Below are 18,634 nucleotides of genomic sequence, written 5' to 3'. Positions count from 1 at the left end.
TTCGAATAAGCCTGGGGAACACTAGTATTTAATGCGAAGCGAATATTTGGTTGCTTGTTTAAAATATTTTATAAGTCAAATTGAATTGTGAATATTATTCTCAGTGAAGTTGTATTACATTTATTTATAAGATACAAGATTGAAGTAAAAAAAAAGAGACTTAAATGTTTATAATGCTTAATTAGATTAAGTAATTAACCAGTCCCTATTTATAACATTGTTCAATAAAAATTATAAAATAAACATGCATTATATTAATTTTGAGCACTCATAAAGCAAACAGGGTGTCATCTTTAGATTTTTATAAGAAACCAACTTTATTGAAACAAAGAACAAATATTTTCATAAGCAAATCTTAATCTTCCTATGTTTTAAAGCTTTGTAATTAATGTGAAACTTTAAATTACACACACAGCTTTGCATCACAACCGAGCTTCAAATAAAATGAATAGCATATTTCCTGGCAAAGTCTAATCAAATATTAAAAAGAGCTTTTATTAATTCCCATAGTCGAAGCTTCACACAGGCCTACCTTCGACCACTTGAATACTGACTAATCTTGAATTTGAGTCATGTCGTGGTATTGGGATCAAACCCACCTCCCTCACAATACAAGTGTGATGTTTTTTGATATCACTACTGTAACGTACACTGGGCTGCAGGTAAACACTCAAAAATTAATAATTAAAAATAAGGCCTTGGAGATAGACTTGGAGATAACTTGCAGCTCATTTTGGAGCTCATTTTGGACCCTGCCCAAAACAGCGGGGTGAAGTCATGTAGGCTGGCTGCAGGAGCAGAGAAGGCAGCTCGCGGCACGGAACTTCGCGGTAGTCATGTTGAGAGATAAAGAAATAATTTAGATTGGCAAAAAACTATTGCGGGCAGCAAAATTTAAAAATAAGAAAATTGAGGCCTCTATGCCTTGACGTTGGCGACTACATGACGTAGTCTTGGTCGAACAACAGAGATTGACTCTCGCGGATCGCAACGCGTGGTCCGCACAGACCAGATGCTGCCCGCCGAATCTCCGAAAATGGCGTCGGGGCGCCTAATTAAAGGAAGCAACTGCCCCCAGCCAAAGAAGGGAGGGGGTGGTGATTGCCCGAAGGTGTCCGGAGATGCCCGAAGGGGCGAAGCAGACTGCAAAACGTTCGCCGCGCTCTCACACGAGTCGCGGGCGAACTAAGATCGCAATCGCACTGCGACTGCTGCCAAGGTCGATTGTGACAAGCTGTCTCTTATGGGAGAGATGAGTAGTGCGCTCTGGCGGCCAAGATGGGAACCTGCCTGGAGGGCCACCAAAAGGTCCGCTAGAGAGCACTGAGCGCACTCGCGACCAGTGCACAGAGCAAGGTTAGGGATTTTTCCCGCTGCTAGGCTTCGCTGAGGGCTCTGTTTGACAAGGGTGAAAGTCCTTGAAGAGACAATGTCCCTGCCTGGGTTCACTGGGGGTCGATGCTCCGAGTGGAAGTTCTCGTGAAGCCACAGGTGGGAGATGAGGGGAGGGGGGTTTAAATTTGCTAAATCGCCTGGGAAAGACGTCATGTGGACCATCCCGAGGCTTAGCCGCTGGCTGTAACCTAGTCCAGTACGTGCTGGCAAAACCCTTACCTATGCTTGCCTCCGAGAAATGAAAGTTGCTAGCAGTGGGCTTGGGGTAGCGTTCGCTAGCACGAAAAGTCATTCTGTTACATGGAGAAAACGTGACACGAACCGCGGCCGAGATGCAGCGATAGCCAATCGTCAGCAAACAGTATCTAATTGAAGCCTGCGAACAAGCGCAGGTGCACTGTGTTGCACAAGATTACGTGGGAGTGTACAGTGATGGAAACAAAATTAAATTAAATTAAAAATGCAAATTTATTATTTGGTTTCCTTCTTTAAAAATTAAATTTAAAATCGTACATTTGTGCTTGAAAGTGGCACTGAAATGGCACACTACCATCTATGGCCTTGTATGGAGGAAGTCTTTAAAATATTTCTGCACAGAGCTCTAAACTACAATATAACCCTGTTATTACATTTTTCAAGGGGGCAAGAAAAAAACATTAGCAGGAAAATTTTATAAGTAGGAAAAATAAATTTAGCACTTAACAATGTTAAAACGCTGATGGGTACACTCTATGCTAAAATTTTCTTAAACCAAGCCACCAATTTTATTTTAACTTCATGAAGCTTTCAACTTCTATTTTCTTTGTCTTTACAGACATATACCACATTTCTGTAAAATTGTCTCACAATTCACGATAGTGTTAGAGTGCAAATGCCTATGTCCAATTCCTTGCCACTTGAACGTGTGTTATTATGTGGATTGCTATCCACAAATGAAATAAATTAAACTCTATTGGGTAATGTAAAACGTTTTGTGATATTTTGTGCCATCGTGGAACGGTTGACCAACTAGAATATTGTAGAACTATTAAAGTATGTACATCTGAAAACACACAAGAATGGCTAGGAATAAAATATTTTTTTTTTCCAACACAAAAGTGCCAACAGACACTTAACTGCGAACATATATACATTTGATAAAAGGTATACACTGAAGTTTTCCCTTTTTATTTTGTATTTCTTGGATTTTAGAAAACAAATATTATAAGCAGGAAATGCATAATTTGTGAAACATTATACACAGAAAGCAAAGACATTGTCCTTACGAGGAAAATGTTGGAACTTATAAAATAAGATGTTACAAGCAATAAAACATTATAGGCAGGAACATTATGATATGGTTCTACCAGTGTATTTACCTATTTAATGCATGTAATTGTTTCCCAGTTGAACATAAACAACATTGTATTAAATAACAACCATATTTTGTTGGTACAAAATAAACTGTTTAGCATTATATCTCCGATGTAAGTTCTTGGGACTGTGAAAACAATTTTTAAAAATGAGACTGTACTGGTTAATATGGTGGTCATTTTTATTAACAAGGTTTCATTGTATTATGAATTAGAGACAAAAGTTTTATGGTTTTATTGATTGTACAATTTAGTTTCTAAATTGGAATATTTCAATGTTAAAGCGAGTACAATATTCAATACACAAGATGTTTTAATGTCGGTTAATATGTTTTTTTTCTCAACAAAAGAGTGTAATTTTAATAGTGCTACAAGGTACATTTAACTTGGCAACAATTAGTTTTGAATAAGGTGCATTATGAATTTAGGAACATAATACATTTTTATTATATTATTGTTCTTTTTTTGCTACGAACTACATGCTACATCAACTTTGGGAAGTTAGATAGTAAAATTTTGTTTAAATTCTTATTTTTTTTTATTATTACAAACTGACCAGCATTTATTTCGGTGTTATGTGTACGGGCACACAGTTCTGTGTTATTTTGGTTTTCACCGCCCTGTCGTAATGTTTGGCCGAGCGTGGGGGCGAGAGGGGGCGTGACTCGGTGTCCGCAGCGGCCAAGCGCTACGTGCCGGGCAAGCAGCGGCTGCGGCCGTACCACCTGGAGGTGGCCCTACGGCTGCCCGCCCGCTCGGTCGCCGAGGTCTCCGTCCAGTTCGACTACGTGTTCCTCAAGTGGCAGGAGTACCCGCCCGACGCAAACCACGGCTTCTACGTGGGGGCGGCTGTCGTCACGGCGCTGCTGCCCGTCGCCCGGAACTACACCGGCCTGCCGCAGGACGGCTCCACCGTCACCTCCAGGTGCGCAGTCCGTCAGTTCCCGCGGTGCCCTCGGGCTCGCATCCTGGTGTATCCTCCCAGTTATACTGTCCTGCTAAACTTAAAAGAAAGAGTCGCATTATAATGGCAAACTCGTGTCTTGCTTCTGGAAGATGGGAACAGCTTGGTTGAAAATCCACACGCTCTGCCTCGTAACTGTTTCACTTTAAGCCACTTTAGACTGCTGGTAATTACTGCGTCCTGAACCTCCGCTTGGTTGAAAAAAAAACTACACGATCTGCCTGTGAACTGCGTCACTTTAGACCACTCGCCTGTGAACTGCGTCACTTTAGACCACTCTTGCTCACATATTTCTGAACCTTTTGAGGAGGGGGAAGAGGGGTGGGGAAGGCGTGACAGATGAGACAGGATAACACTTTATAGTGGGTTGCTAGCCAAGGCAACCCTTTCCCTCTCCTCCACTCATCCTTCCTGGCGACCGTACATCGCAGCATTATGGCTTATGAACTACAGCCATAAAACCCTTTTCCTTATAAGTGCTGCCTTTTTTTTTTATCTACTAATTGCCACTTGCTGTTTGAAAAAAAACCATGCAAATCACTGTACTGACAGAAAGTGGCACCAGAAAAGCTGTTCGTTAATATGGTATAAATTTCCTAATTTAAATAATTTTTAATGTCTGTGTGTTTGAATCAAGATTTTTTCTAGAGCTATACGATTCACAAAATTTTGCTGGTATGTCGATACAACTGTTGCCGTTTAACTGGTTCTGAAAATAGAAACAAGGTTAAAAGACGTTTTGTTTAAAAAATTCTTATAAATGTACTAAATTACCCAAAATGTCTCATTCTAAGAAAAATATGCAATGCAAATGCATTCGTGTATTTTAGTTTGCGTAAACAAAAGTTAATTAAAAAGAAAACCTAAGATAAACTGAGTAGATTTTTCTTTTTTAAAACCAGCACTAATATAAACACAAAAGCAAGATAGTGTTCTCTAAAGTTTGCTGTCATTAAACATTTTATTATAAAATATTCAACACAATTTACATAGCCATATATTGGCTTATCATAGAAAACATTTAACTAAACTAGCACTAATTACAGAATTCCTAGATTTTTATTAAGAAACATTCTTAGTTTTTCAATGATTGTCTTTTAGTGCCATAAAAAATAACATATGTGCCGAAAAGTATTTCAGATGTAACACTAGTAACAGGTACACAAGTACTTTGCAGCAGAAATACATTTTTTTTTTACAGAAATTACTTATTTATTCGCCATCAACGTTTCTAAAACTGGTATTCTCAACTGCATACAATAGTTGTTTTTAGTTCAGTCCCAAAACAAACATTTTCCGTTTTCATTTATAAATGGAAAATACCCTCTGTTTTTTTATTAATTGGTATTTTTTTAACTTGTTTTCATTTGTTTGTTGACGAACAGTTAGTTACTTCATGAAAGATGAATTTACTAATGGAGGCTGAAAAATTTTATTATTTAATATGTAATTATATAAAATATGATAATTTAATAATAGGTGATTAGGAAATATATTGAATTAAATATTATGAAGTTTAAAAAAATATATATTTAAATGTGCAAGATTGTAAAACTGTGTATGTATATGTTTACATTGCAAGAACAAGAATTCCAATACCAACTTGATGCCTGCAGAGATGAAAATTCATGGTACCAAAAGTGAAAAGGGTACTACTATCTTTGAAAGATTTGTGCAATGGGAGTGCATGACTTGATGTAGGCGTATGTCCAAAAGCCTACATCAAGAAAAGGTTACTGGTGTATTTTTAGGTTTTGACAGACACTTTTATTTTTCAGTAATATCGGCCAAAAATTAACAAGAGTATTATAAATCTGCAGAAATGCCAATTCAACTAAATATCAGCAAAATTGGAGTGCTTGCCTTGCAGCTTCATAAACTCAAAATCAAAACGTTTGTGGTCACATTACATACAGAGTTGCACTATTTTCGGGTATACATGGTATATGTACAGTATCACTCCAGAAAACTTTTGATTGGTGTTGAGTTTATCTATTTCTAATGACCTTGATGTCCACAAGAGACAAAGCAAAATTTATAGATATAAAGTTGAGAAAAGATTTTCGTGACACACTTGTAAGAAATAAAAAAATTAAATGAGCTAAAATTGCATTGGAAATTAGCAAATTACTTGTTTGGTAAATATTTTCCAGGAAATATTCTATATAAACTTTTACTGGACATAATTTCTACTTTTTATTCGAAGATTTTTTTTTTTTTTTAATTTAAGCAGCACACGGGGTGCCTCTCATTTCAGGTCAATATTTTATATTTACAGTAATTACAGATAAACTTGTAGAAGTTTTCAATTGTTTAACTTTCACTAGATGAAAAAATTATACAGCGCATACTTTTTGCATAATTAGCTGCCAGTTACATTTTTAAAGTTTTTGGGTTTGAACAAATAAGGAGAATTTAATTTATTTCAGACCTGAAACTTTTTAGGTTTAACTTCAATGCCACTGGCTACTTCAAGAAATGGTTTGAATTTCTTTCAGAAAATATTAATTAATTTGACCTGGCATTTCAAAATTCTCAAATTTGTTACGATTTTGACAGCCAAGAAACATGAAATTAGTTTTTGTGATAGAAATGAAAACCATATCATGAAGTAGCCAGTGGCATTGCAGTTAAACCTAAAAAGTTTCAGTTCTGCAATAAATTAAATTCTCCTTATTTGTACAACCCAAACACGTTAAAAATGTAACTTTGGCAGCTAATTATGCAAAAAGTATGCACTGTATATATTTTTCATTTCGTGAAAGTTAAACAATTGAATAAGTCTAAAAGTTGATCAGTGATTAATATAAATATAAAATCATTACCTAAAATGGGAGGCACCCCCTTAAGTCGCTCACACCGCAGAATTAATTTATACTTTATTCAAGCCCTAATGAAAATAAAATGACTTTAATAAAGTTTTGTTTGTTAACTGAAGCAAAAAATTATTTTGAAGCTTAATTCTTATGTTAAAAAAAACTTCAATTTCACTTTGGTGGGGTTGTTTTAAATTTGTTTTTAAGCTTTGCTAGGATTTTTTTATTTTTTTTAATTTTTTTTTTTAAGCTTTGCTAACCCATGCCATTTATTTTACTCCATATATTAAGTTTTAAATAAGTTGCATTAAAAATTACAATTTCACAATAATAGATGGTAATTTATAAAATAATAGATTCTTATTTTGGGAAATACATACAATATTTTCCAGCTCCTAGTCATGGCATGTTCACATTGTATTTTAGGTTGAGTCTTTGTTGTTTTAAATGCTGCTGAGCTAATTATTTTTGAAAAGATTTGGGTTGTATTTTTTTTTTTTTCCTTGTTTGCATGAGAGGCTGAATTCCATCTGTGAAGGTGTTTCAGAGTGCAATGTAAGAAAAATCACTTTGCACGTGATTTCCGGGATTTTTTTTTTGTAACAGTGCAAACAGTTTTTCTATGAGATTGAAGAATCTATCAGTACATTGTGACAGTGGTAATGTTAGGTTGTAGCGCATGAATTTTTATTGGTTGTTCAACGTATTGGTCAGTGAGAAATTGTAGAATGTGTGGAGGAGTGAGGAAATTCAGCCAGACACGTTGCGTGGGGAGGATTGCGACACGGTGCACTTGCCTCGCAGCTTCAACGCCACGCGGGACGGCTACCTGGTCCAGCTGCGCACCGAGACGCTCGTCATCACGCTCCCCACGCCGGACTTCAGCATGCCCTACAACGTGATATGCCTGGCGTGCACCGTCGTCGCCCTCGCCTTCGGGCCCTTGCACAACATCACCACGAAAAGGTTGGTGCTTCCTAACGAACGCCCCCTTGCAGTCCGATGCAAGGACAGCGGGGATTTACATGGGGTAAGATGGTGTGTTTCTGTTAGAGGATAAATTGCAAGAAAATAAACCACACACACTCACACACATACACACTCACATGCGCACACACACCACCATTATTTTGAAGTCTTCAGATATTTTAAAATGTGCGTAAATGTTGCTTATTCATCTGGCAACATTTTGGCACATGGCATAGGGGCGGCTCCAGGAAGACATTTAGGGAGGGGCTGTCTTACAAAAATTAATGGTAAAATTTTAAAACATGACATTAATAAGCTAGAGGTTGGTTTCGGAAGTATTACAAATCATGGTGTAAAGTGCTGAACCTTAATAGTTCCAATGTTCCAAACATTATAAAGGGCAACCTTAGTTAAATATATTGTAATGTTGCAGAACCCTGCCCTCCTATTTTCATGAATGTAAATATTTCTTAAAAAGTCTTTCTAATGATATTTTACCATTTGTTATATATTTTAGGGTTGATATTTTTTACTTGCTATGTTTTTAAGAAGATATTTTGTATTTTATTAGACATTTTTAATCACTACTATTTTTTATGTAATTATTCACAAATGAGCCGCCGTACTAGATTTTTGCATGTTTAGGCCTACTTTTTCAGGTTATTTCTAAATGATTTTTATTTTTGTAAAGTAATTCGTATTATGATTATTGTGCTTAATTTTAATTAACGTATTGCAATATAATTATAGATCACGGGACTGTGTCTGGGCTGATGTGATGATTAGAAAGAGAGGCATGAGAGGCCTGTAAGTGTGAGTGTGAAAGGAACGGTGCTTCCCCGCCAACCGAGATAAAGACGGTAATTTCCCCCCTGCGTGGGAACTGAGTGATAACTGCTCTCTCATGGTGTGGGAGAGAGAACGAGAATGGAAGTCCCCGATTTCGATGTGAAATTGAAAAGAGATAGATCAGGGGAAGCCCAGAGTTCTATATGTACAAGGTTTTTTTTATGTATTGTAACTTGTTCTGTGATTGGCTTGTATCGGTAAGCGTGAATGAAGAGTGTGTGTGATTGGTCGGTGAGGTCATGTGACGTCTACTCCCTGCGTGGAGGAGACGAGTTCATGAGTTCACCAGTCGTCTGTCGATCGCTGCCCCAGTAGGTCGCGTTCGGTGGCTTCTCGCTAAATTATGATGTAATTTGCTAATAGATAATTTAACGTTGGTGGTCAGAGCCAGGCCGAGTATTAAGTCAACCTAATTTGTTCTATTTTCTTTCGAACAGTATTAAATTAGAAATTGCGGCCACCTTCGTCGGCATTCGGCTCGTAGCGAAATTTGTTTTTGCTGGGTGCGGCCCTGTTTGAGGTCACACCATCTTCGTGTACTAGTAAAAACATTACTGAAGGACGCTATTTTTTCCGGTAATTCTCATCACACGAGCTACCAGCAGTTTTTCGACGGGCAGATGTATGAATGAAACGAGTGAATGAACCATTGGAAGTGTTTGGATTCGTCGGGGCATTCTGTTTGAAAAAATAAAAACAAAATTACAATCAGTGTTGAATATCTGTTTATTTTGTATATAACGAACCATTATAATATGTATGTCATGTTTATTTTAATATTGTTTAATATCATTGATGTGTTAGTTATAACTTGTGTATTATCATCGATCTCTATGGTTGTTTAAAATTTATAATCAATGCTGTACTCTAGTACTGTATATTTTATCTTTGTAAAAATAATAGAGAGATATAATAAGAATTTTGGCAGAGCCATTAGCTTGTGAAAGGGATTTTCATGAATAAATGTCAAGTCTGAGGTCAGTAATACTAAATGTTCTTAAGTTACTGAAGTTGCATCATAAAATTATTTAGTATAATTATAGAAAAAGACTATAAAATTACTTCAGTATTTTGAGTGAACTCTCAAGATTACTATATACTATTGTCGTGGATGGATTCATCCATGTCGGTACGATTGATTTGTCTCGCTAAAGAAGAAACTACCGACTTTACAAGTGAATTAATCGTGCAATTATACATACCAAGAGACGCACTATTAAAATGTTATCTACCTTAACGTGAGAGTCTTTGAGAACTGGTGGTGTGCATGTAATCACTTCAAGAGCCGCACCTTTACCATTCTATGAATCAAAGGAAGAGTCTCCGAAACCAGCACCATTCCTTCGAAAACTACGACCACCAACCTATAGAAGCCGGATTCGAGCATCATTCGTGTTAAAGATCATCAAACTGTGATAGACGACGCGAGTTACATTGATTTTTGGTTACGTCGGCGATTAGATTGTCTGAAACGAATGTACAGACTTCAGTATTGATATGCGGTAAGTGCAACATGTAAATACCAGAAGATGGAACAGATTCGAGGTTCTAAACCCGGGAATATCAAGAGGAAACTACGACCGATACAGAGACTATAACGTCAACGATTGTGCGAGCGCTGGACATCCTTGAACTAGAGATTATTTTTTTTCATAATCCTGAAGTAATATTGAAAAGATATGAACTGAGTAAGTAATTAATTTTAAGTCTAGAGTCTTGTTAATATTGAGTTCAAATTATAAATAAGCCTAACTTCTCGAACTTTAAGAATTTAAGAATTTGTTAAAGTAAAGAACCTAGCTTCTGAAATTTGCCCACGAATACCCTGCTCGTTAACTAGCCGATGGTAGATATAATTATATCTATAGGAATATTTTATCGACTGCGTTTAAAATTTTCAAATAGTTATGTAGATAAACAACTCTCAACAAATTACTCGTTACAGTGGGACTCATTACAACATATTTTGATGAAAGAAAATTTTTGAGGAATGAATTTTAATATTGAATTTAACATTAATATGCCCTCCAAAATAAAATAAAAGTATAAAATTTAGCTCGGGAAGTACTGTCAGCCCCACTGCCTCTGGTGCTCTGCTTGATCTGAAATAAAAGTGTGAAAAAAAAAAAAAAATGAGGGTAATTGTACTCCTTCATACCCCATCACTAAGGCCTGGAATTTTTCACGATCGCAAATTTTGCGAAAATTCGCATGAAAATGTGAAAAGTAAGTACATTCGCGAAAACCGCAACATTTTTATATTACACTGCGAATATATCCCCGAAAAGTACCATTATTTGCAGATCACTAATACTCACGCAAGGTTAAAGTATCCTCTAACCCAAGTCTTGTGTTTCACCCTAATTACCTTATTTTTACATAAGCCGTGTTCATGTATGGTTTTGATGCTCAAAATTGATTTCGGGTATAGTTCGCACTAAGTTTCTTCTCATTTGTGCGCCGGGGTTTGTTCAAGTGGCAACCCCGTGTTCCTCCACTCCATTAAGCCAATACCGTATTTATTGAATGCAAGCAAACTCAAACTTTGCACTCTACGAAAAATAAAAATAATATGATGCCGAATTCTAAACTACCTTGCACACTTGGCTGGATATGAGAATGTGTTTATTGTATTTTGCGAAAAGTGTATAAAATATGATATCAAAGCAAAAGAATAACCTAATATCTTGTATTTATCCGAGTTGCGTCATATACAGTAAAATGTAAACAAAACAAACCTGGTTTGTCCAGGTTAGCCAACATAGCTTCTACTAACTTCTCACGTAAGCGAATGCTTCCTTAACGAAGATCATACATTTCCCAGACAGTGAGAAGTTTTGTTTTGTGTAAAGCTAAACACATATGTTAGCGGCTAACGAATTTATCTTACCGTAGTTGTTTATTTTGTGTAACTTCGTAAATAGCAAGAGAATAAGCAAATAATGATTTTGCAGGTACGAAATTAGTTTGCGCAGCGAGACTGGGAGTGTGCGGGCATGCGTGACTATCATGCAGCCAGCATCTGTTGTTGACGTCACGAGCCGCGACAGCGTTCCCAACGTAGTGGCATTCCACTGCTGATATTTATTCGCGCGCCAAGTTTAGTTTATTGTTTTCGTAACAGCCTGTACGTAGTATATTGCAACATATTTCTGTCTAGAGTTTGAAATTCCGAATAATACTTTGAGTGCTCGAGACAGAGCATATCAGTATCAGAAACATGGGTTTTATTGTACTGACAATAGCACAGTGATGTGCAAATTTTGCAACTGTAAAGTTTCATGGGAATGAAAAGTAGAGGTGTAAAAGTAACGAAAAAATGTGTACCCGTATGTATTCGTTACTATAACAATTAGTACTCGTTACTTTCGTATCGTTACTCGTTACTTCTGATACCGCATGACATGGCACATGCTATGTTATGTAACAGCATCGAATCGAGTCGTATTTCGCACGCGTACAGTATGACGTCGCGTAAATAAAAATAAATCGAATATAAACAATTAAAAATATTTGATAATTAACAGCTTTTGTTAACCAAGAAACAATTAACTCTCATTAGAGCGGCTTTATTATAATATATCTTTTAAGATAAGAACATAAAACGTGAAAATACGCGATTATAAAAAACAAAAACATACATATTTATAATTTGTAAAAAATACTTTCTTACGTTGTTTCTGTTCGAATCTAAAACTTTGTCTACACACACAATACCTTTAATAAACAGTAAAAAAAATTGGACGACGAATTTCCAAATTATACTTTTATTAATAAACAAACATCGTTCTTTGTAACGAATACGCGCGCGCATGCGTGAAACATACGAAAGATGCGAGTAACGAAATGCATTCGTGTGTAACGTTTCGTTACTCGGTACTAGAAGCCGCACCCGTTACTCAGTAACGAATACATACGGTTTGCTACAGCTCTAATGAAAAGATTCCATTGACAAACACCTAAAGTCGGCTAAGCAAGTGGCATCGGCAGCCAAAAAAAAAAAAAAAAAAAAAAAAAAAAAATTTAAGTTGAAAACATCTATAGCAACGTGTTTAAGTAGTGTATAAATTAAGAAAAAAACTGTATAAAAGAAAAAGATTGTAAAGTACTCTGCTTTAACACTGTTTTGGATTTAATTGGCTGTTATTATGCATATTAGTCTATTCCTAGTATACATGGTTTGTTTATTAAATATGTAAACTATTATATTCAATAACTGCAAATTTAAATCAACATTTAAAATAACTGTAAAATTTCCATTGCATAACGAAAATACCGACTTTAAACCACCGCTTTTCTAATTTGAAAGTACCGCTTTTTGCATACTGAAAACACCGAAATTTTACAGGCCCTACCCATTACTGATATACGACCTCTTACCTAAATACATTCATTTTGAGGAATTTTTTTTTTTTTTTCAAGTCTTGTATTTTTGATTTTTCATGTATTTTTTTTATTTTTAGTTCGAAGTACAGATGATGCCTGATAAAACTCTGTTGTCTGGGGACATAACCTACTCTCAAGTTTCCTTATACATATGTATTTCATCATAGAGTGAATCCATTGCACTCACAAAAAAAAATTTCAAACTTTAATTGAAGCAATCAAGTGTGGCATAATATCCAAACACAGGCTATTTGCACGTCACTCTAAGCTGCCAGTGAATAGGTAGTACCTGCATCCTGTGTGATATGCGAAGAAATGGTTATTAAATCTTGAGTACATTGTACCCCAGTTCCTTCTGTCCCTAGAGCGAGCCCACTCAGGCGTGAGGGTTACTCAGGCAGGAAGTGTGCAGACTGATTTACAGCCAGGCCAACCCGGCATGTGCCCAGAGCGCTAGTTTTTGAGGAGCGAAGGGTGAGGTGCGAATAAAAAATATGAATTTGAGGGATGGGAAATAAAAGTTTTTTTTTTAACATGTCAAGGGGAAATGTTAGTTTATACTAACTATTGCAGTGTGCTTAAAATTATTAGGCCTTTAACCAAATACTTTAAAAATAGATATAAAGATTGTTTATCAATACACAGTATACTGTAACCGTGAAACCCATGTTTTATTATGATGGTTATAACAGCCGTATAAAACTGCAGCAACCATTTATTAAATTTAAATAAGAAAAGACAGACAGCCTATGTCTTTGAAAAACCTTAGTATTTAGTTGCATAATGTGTTTTTTTTTTAAGTTAACAATAAAGGAGCTTGAATTTGTAAATATTTATGATGTTAGAGAGAACTGGTTTTAAGGAAGGAGGGCAGATAAAGATTATCTGACCAGAGCACTAGCTACCTAGTGTTGGGGTCTGGCTGTCCTCCGACTTTGTTTGTACTGCTGTTGCAACTCATGAAGGGAAACTTCCCCACAGCCTGTATGGTAAGTCGATGCGATGACTTATCTGCGATTGATTAATTGGGAATATTGAGTGCTCCACTCCTTAACTCTCGGGCAATCATCGGTGAAGCAATGCTACAGTGCTGCAAGTATTTTGCTCTTCAAAAAAATTAAGTTAATTTCAAGTATTTTTTTTTAAATTTATTTAGACTTTGCAATAGTGTTAGTGTGTTTTTTTTTATTTAGTATGTTTCTGTAATTTCATCAAAATAAGATGCACAAAATTTTAAATGATAGTTACCTGATTTGACAGCTTTGTTGTCACATCTCAAATGTGTGCATGCATGCATATGTGTTTGACTGTTTGTGTATGTATATATAAACTCCTTTCCCATACTCCCGTCCTGCTGATACCACTCCTGGAAACACTGCGACAAACACACTCCTGCCTTCTCCCGTCTGCTAATTGCGTAGACGTGATGGTAATTAGTATGTACGTATGCTGTTTTTGACTTGTTCTGTTTTACCTCGGAAGTTAAGTCATGAAATTTTATTTTTGAAAAGGATTATTAAAAAATGAAGTTTTATTTATGTTATAATGTGTGTCAGCCCTAAACTGTAGCAAATCCAGAATTAACAAGGATTAGTTCTCCTTGACTTTTGTGGTTCTCACTTCTCACTAATTCCTTGAGAATTAAAATTGCAACTGAAATAATTCAACAAACATTCACACAAAAAAAAATTTCTTTATTAACAATTTTTCATTTTCAAAAGTGATAACAGTGTTTTATGATCCCAGGTATATGATTTCTCTAAATCATGTAAATTAAACTTTTGTTCATGATAGAAGTTTGGTTTATAAGTAATTACATGTAAAAACTTTCAAGTTTTTTTTTTTTACTTTAATTTTTTTTAATTTATTTGCAGGTTGAGGTTGAAAGACAGCGACACTCAAGGTGGATTTCTGTCCAGTGTCATCTTGAAGCTGAAGTCTTTCAAGATTTTCAAAGCTAAGCAAGCTTAAAGCATTGTCTTTTTTAACTTATTATTTGTGATTTTTTTTATGTACATAGATACAAGATTAAAATTTTAAAATATTGATGCCTACTGTTTTAAATTTAATTGTTTTTGATGGTAGTACCTCTTCTGAAAGATAAGTTTAGGTATAGTAGGTATTCATTTATCTATTTGTTGATTTCTCATTTTATTTGTTGTAAGTTTGAGATCAGAAGATGGGGCCTCTGAGCCATGTCCTGGTTCAGCCTTTGGTATTTCACTACCTAGTAGCCTCTAGCTGTGACCTGGAGTAATCAGGCCGCCACCATCAGCGTTCGGCCCAATTGGAGTGAGCGATGCACCTGGAGTAAGAGAAAGCGGCTTATTAGAAACAGCCTTGATCTGACGAGGACCCCAAGTGTGTTACAGAGCTTCCGAATGCAGCACTTAGCACGGCCAAAGTCCCTGGATGAAAAAATATTGTATAGTATGTATTTCCTTGTGTTTATCAGGTCTAGCTCTTTCGAATGAGCACAATCACTACACTCAACCACTTAGTGAAGAACCCAGAGACTAATTGTTTCGAATCAACAAATCCTATTGAGAAAGTTTACAATAATTTATTTATTTTTTATTTTTTTCAAAATGATTATTACCTTCATTTTATAAAAAAAAATATCTTCTGCACGTATCAGTATATTCCCAATGTAGCAAGAGCAATACATTCATACCTTGTTTACATCAATTAGGGAATCACACTCAAAATTTAAATCCTTCACACCATCACCAAAATATTCTACAGTCATAAAAAAAATGCTGAAAGCAATACTAGTTAATTTGTTTTAACTCCCACCGTAGATAAACTGATTATAAATAAATATTACATGTCATCAATTCACTACCAATATCACAAAGAACAATAATTTTGCCTATGAAAGAATAGTAATCACACACTGAATTCTATTTTGTCATTGATAAAAATGAATAAAATTTATTCTGTATTTGTACAGTTAGGACCAAACAGGCATATGACGACGTTAAGGGCGTGAGGCATTATTTCAACACAAAAACAGGTAACAATAAGTTTACAAAGTAAGGAGCGAAGAATAGCTATTTGTCTTTAATCCACCTCATTCTATACTTTAGCAACTATGACAGATTATTGAACGTCAGTGTAGTTTTAACGGGAATACCAAATGTGAAAATGTATCGCACTAGATAACAATGTGATTAAATTATTGATGGGCCAATCATATCCTCAAATATCATCAAATCCTTAGTATTCAAAGGATTTGATATTCGAGGAAAAAGTTTCAAACAAAAATATTATAGGAAATAAGTAAACTAAAAAAAATTCAACACTGATAACTTCAGAAGTTTACTGGATCAATGGTTTTTTTTTTCTGGTATTTAAATTAACAGTTTAAATAAATAGTTACCAGCGTAATTAATTACTCTTCTGTGAATCTAATGATTATTGTTCACAACCTTTAAATTGTGTCCAAGCATAATTTTTAAAAACTATTTTGTAAACATATAAAGAACTAAACAAACTTCAGAAACTTCTAATATAAGAAAATTTGTCATTCTAAACCCTAGCAGAAATTCAGAGGTTATATTTTAATTCGTCCGGCCATCAAAAGTATGAAGTTACCAGTCTTTTGACAGATGGGTGGATGGAATTTTTCGGGTATATGATTGGCTGCAGGTCACAAATTAACGGAGGTGACGGTATTTCCAGTTTCAATTTGTGACAAAATGATAATCAAATAATAAGAAGTTAGCAAACGGTAATCAAAGCATTTTGCATGAGTCCAATGTGGCAACGCAGCCATCAATGTAATCGTTTAATAAGGGTGTACCCTATTGAGTTCTAGTCTGAATCATTCTGTTTAATATTTTTGTAATTTTTTAATTGGTAAGGTATAAATTAATTCTCTTAATTTGTATAAGGAAAACCCCCTAGTATTATTAAGACATCAACAACTGTAAAATTAATTCTAAAAATAATTTCTCTTTTTATTTATATTTTAGGGAGGCCTACAGAACAGACTAAAATGTCTACCAAATAAATATATTTTTTATTACACACATTCACCTAAGCGCACATAATGCATGGGATAAATCTACACAAACGTGCGCGCCCGCACACACGCACACGACGGTATCTCCAAAACTAACATGATATATTGACTTGAAATTTGTAATGCATATTTCTTTCACAATGTGAACACCCACCAAGAATGGATTTAACGATCAGGATTAGGATTAGGTTATGAAACTAACATTTAAAACATTAGTGTGTAAAAGTGAAAGAATTGTGCAAAAGTGAGAAAAGTATGCAAGAGAGAAAATATGTGTGTGAATTATGAAACAATATGTGATAAGCATATGCACATGTCTTACTTTATTTTCTATTCGATACAATAGCAAAACGTAAACGTTTGACAGTTATTGCTAGGCAGATATAGAGAAATGACTCTTATAGTTTGTTTATCTGTAATTAAACTAACAGATATTTGTGTTTATTGGTGAATATTTTATTTAAAATAAAAACAATTCATATTATAAAATTTTGTATGGATTTAGAAAATAATTTCATTGATGGAACATATGTTCTTTTTAAAATTATTAAGATTCTCAGTGTTGGAGCATGTTTATTTTCAGCACATTCTTTTTTGGTTTACAGCAACGTATTCAAATTAAAAAAACTTTTCATGTGTCTAACAACTGGAATTGGTTCAAAAAATACTTTACTCAAAAGCTATATGGGGATCCTTATGATACCAAACATTTGTGTTGTATTGAAATGTCGAAGCCTTTAACATAAGGATCTATTTGTGAAATTATGGTATCAAGGTGACTCCCTCATAGCTTCCGTTGGCGAAGCAAGAAATTAAGTAAAAAGACTACGGTTTACAGGAAATTTTAATAGTGGTCATTTAGATGCTTTAATAGAAGTGGTGTTAATGTCTATCTAAACTATGAAAAAATTAACAACAAAATGATGAAAATGGGTTATTGTTAGTGTCTCATTCTCAAGAAAATGTGTCATTATTAGTGCCTCAGTCTCAATCGATTTCTAATATTTATTTAGTTTGAATGAATCTATTCCTGCCACTGTAACAACACTTCAATCTAAAAGTTGTAAAAAAAAAAGAATGAAAAAGGTTTACTTGTTCCATTAGGAATAATCAAGTGTGACAAGCCGTTAGAAAAATAAACACAAAGTCATCCTGAGTAAATAGATTGGCGGTAAAAAAACTAAAGTAATAAAAGCCCATATTTACTCAAGCAGTTGTAATTAAATATCATGAAAAAAGAACACAAGTTATTTTATTACCTTGAACTTCTATGATTTTGGGTTTAAATATGAACCGAATATTGATTATTCAAACTATAAAATTGTAGATTTAGAGTCTCTGTTACTCTGCTCTTGGTAATGGATAGTCGAGGAATGTGCTGTAGTGGTGGTAAAGTCCAGCTTTCTACCATTGAACCATTTCCTGAGCCTTTACACAGCCTCCTTTCTCATCAGCACCCGATGGCAGAACATTTCCTTTCTGCTGTCCGTAAGTAAAATGGATGCTTCCAAATGACATCTTTTGGATCCAGAGAGATGATAGAGGGTAATTTTATGCCAACTTTCAAAGTGCAGGGGCAGGTAAGTCTACCATAGAATAGAAGCCTTATGGCTTGCACTTAATCAGTAACCTTCATTACTTCAGTTATACTTTGTAGGTGATGACAACCGTGAAAACGATATTAGTTGTGGAATTTATCCTGGTATTAAGCCAGAGTTGATTCATTAACTTCAGAATTTGCTTCATGAACACAGCAATTACTTAAAGATTTTAAGGATGCTGTTGAATCAGTTCATAAGGATCAGAAAGAGTTCCCAGTAGTGATTAAAGCTGATAAAAAGTATTTGTGAGAACGTAGAGGTTGTTTTAATTCTCC

General features: G+C 35.0%; 1 protein-coding gene across 2 annotated transcripts in view; it reads left to right on the top strand.

Moving 5' to 3' along the window:
* LOC134540849 (GPI transamidase component PIG-T) overlaps window positions 1-14,779 on the top strand; it is a 71,541-nt gene extending 56,762 nt beyond the window's left edge. For both annotated transcript variants that reach the window (XM_063383845.1, XM_063383846.1), the window contains 3 exons: window positions 3,426-3,672; window positions 7,332-7,493; window positions 14,606-14,779. In XM_063383845.1, coding sequence (XP_063239915.1) covers window positions 3,426-3,672; window positions 7,332-7,493; window positions 14,606-14,702 — 506 coding nt within the window. In that variant the 3' untranslated portion in view covers window positions 14,703-14,779. The remainder of the gene's footprint in view (window positions 1-3,425; window positions 3,673-7,331; window positions 7,494-14,605) is intronic.
* Window positions 14,780-18,634: the final 3,855 nt, after the last annotated feature.

This window comes from Bacillus rossius, chromosome 17, assembly GCF_032445375.1.
Source record: "Bacillus rossius redtenbacheri isolate Brsri chromosome 17, Brsri_v3, whole genome shotgun sequence".
NCBI lineage: Eukaryota > Metazoa > Arthropoda > Insecta > Phasmatodea > Bacillidae > Bacillus > Bacillus rossius.
Note: the sequence above shows the minus strand (reverse complement) of the source record. Positions and strands in the feature narration are given on the sequence as shown.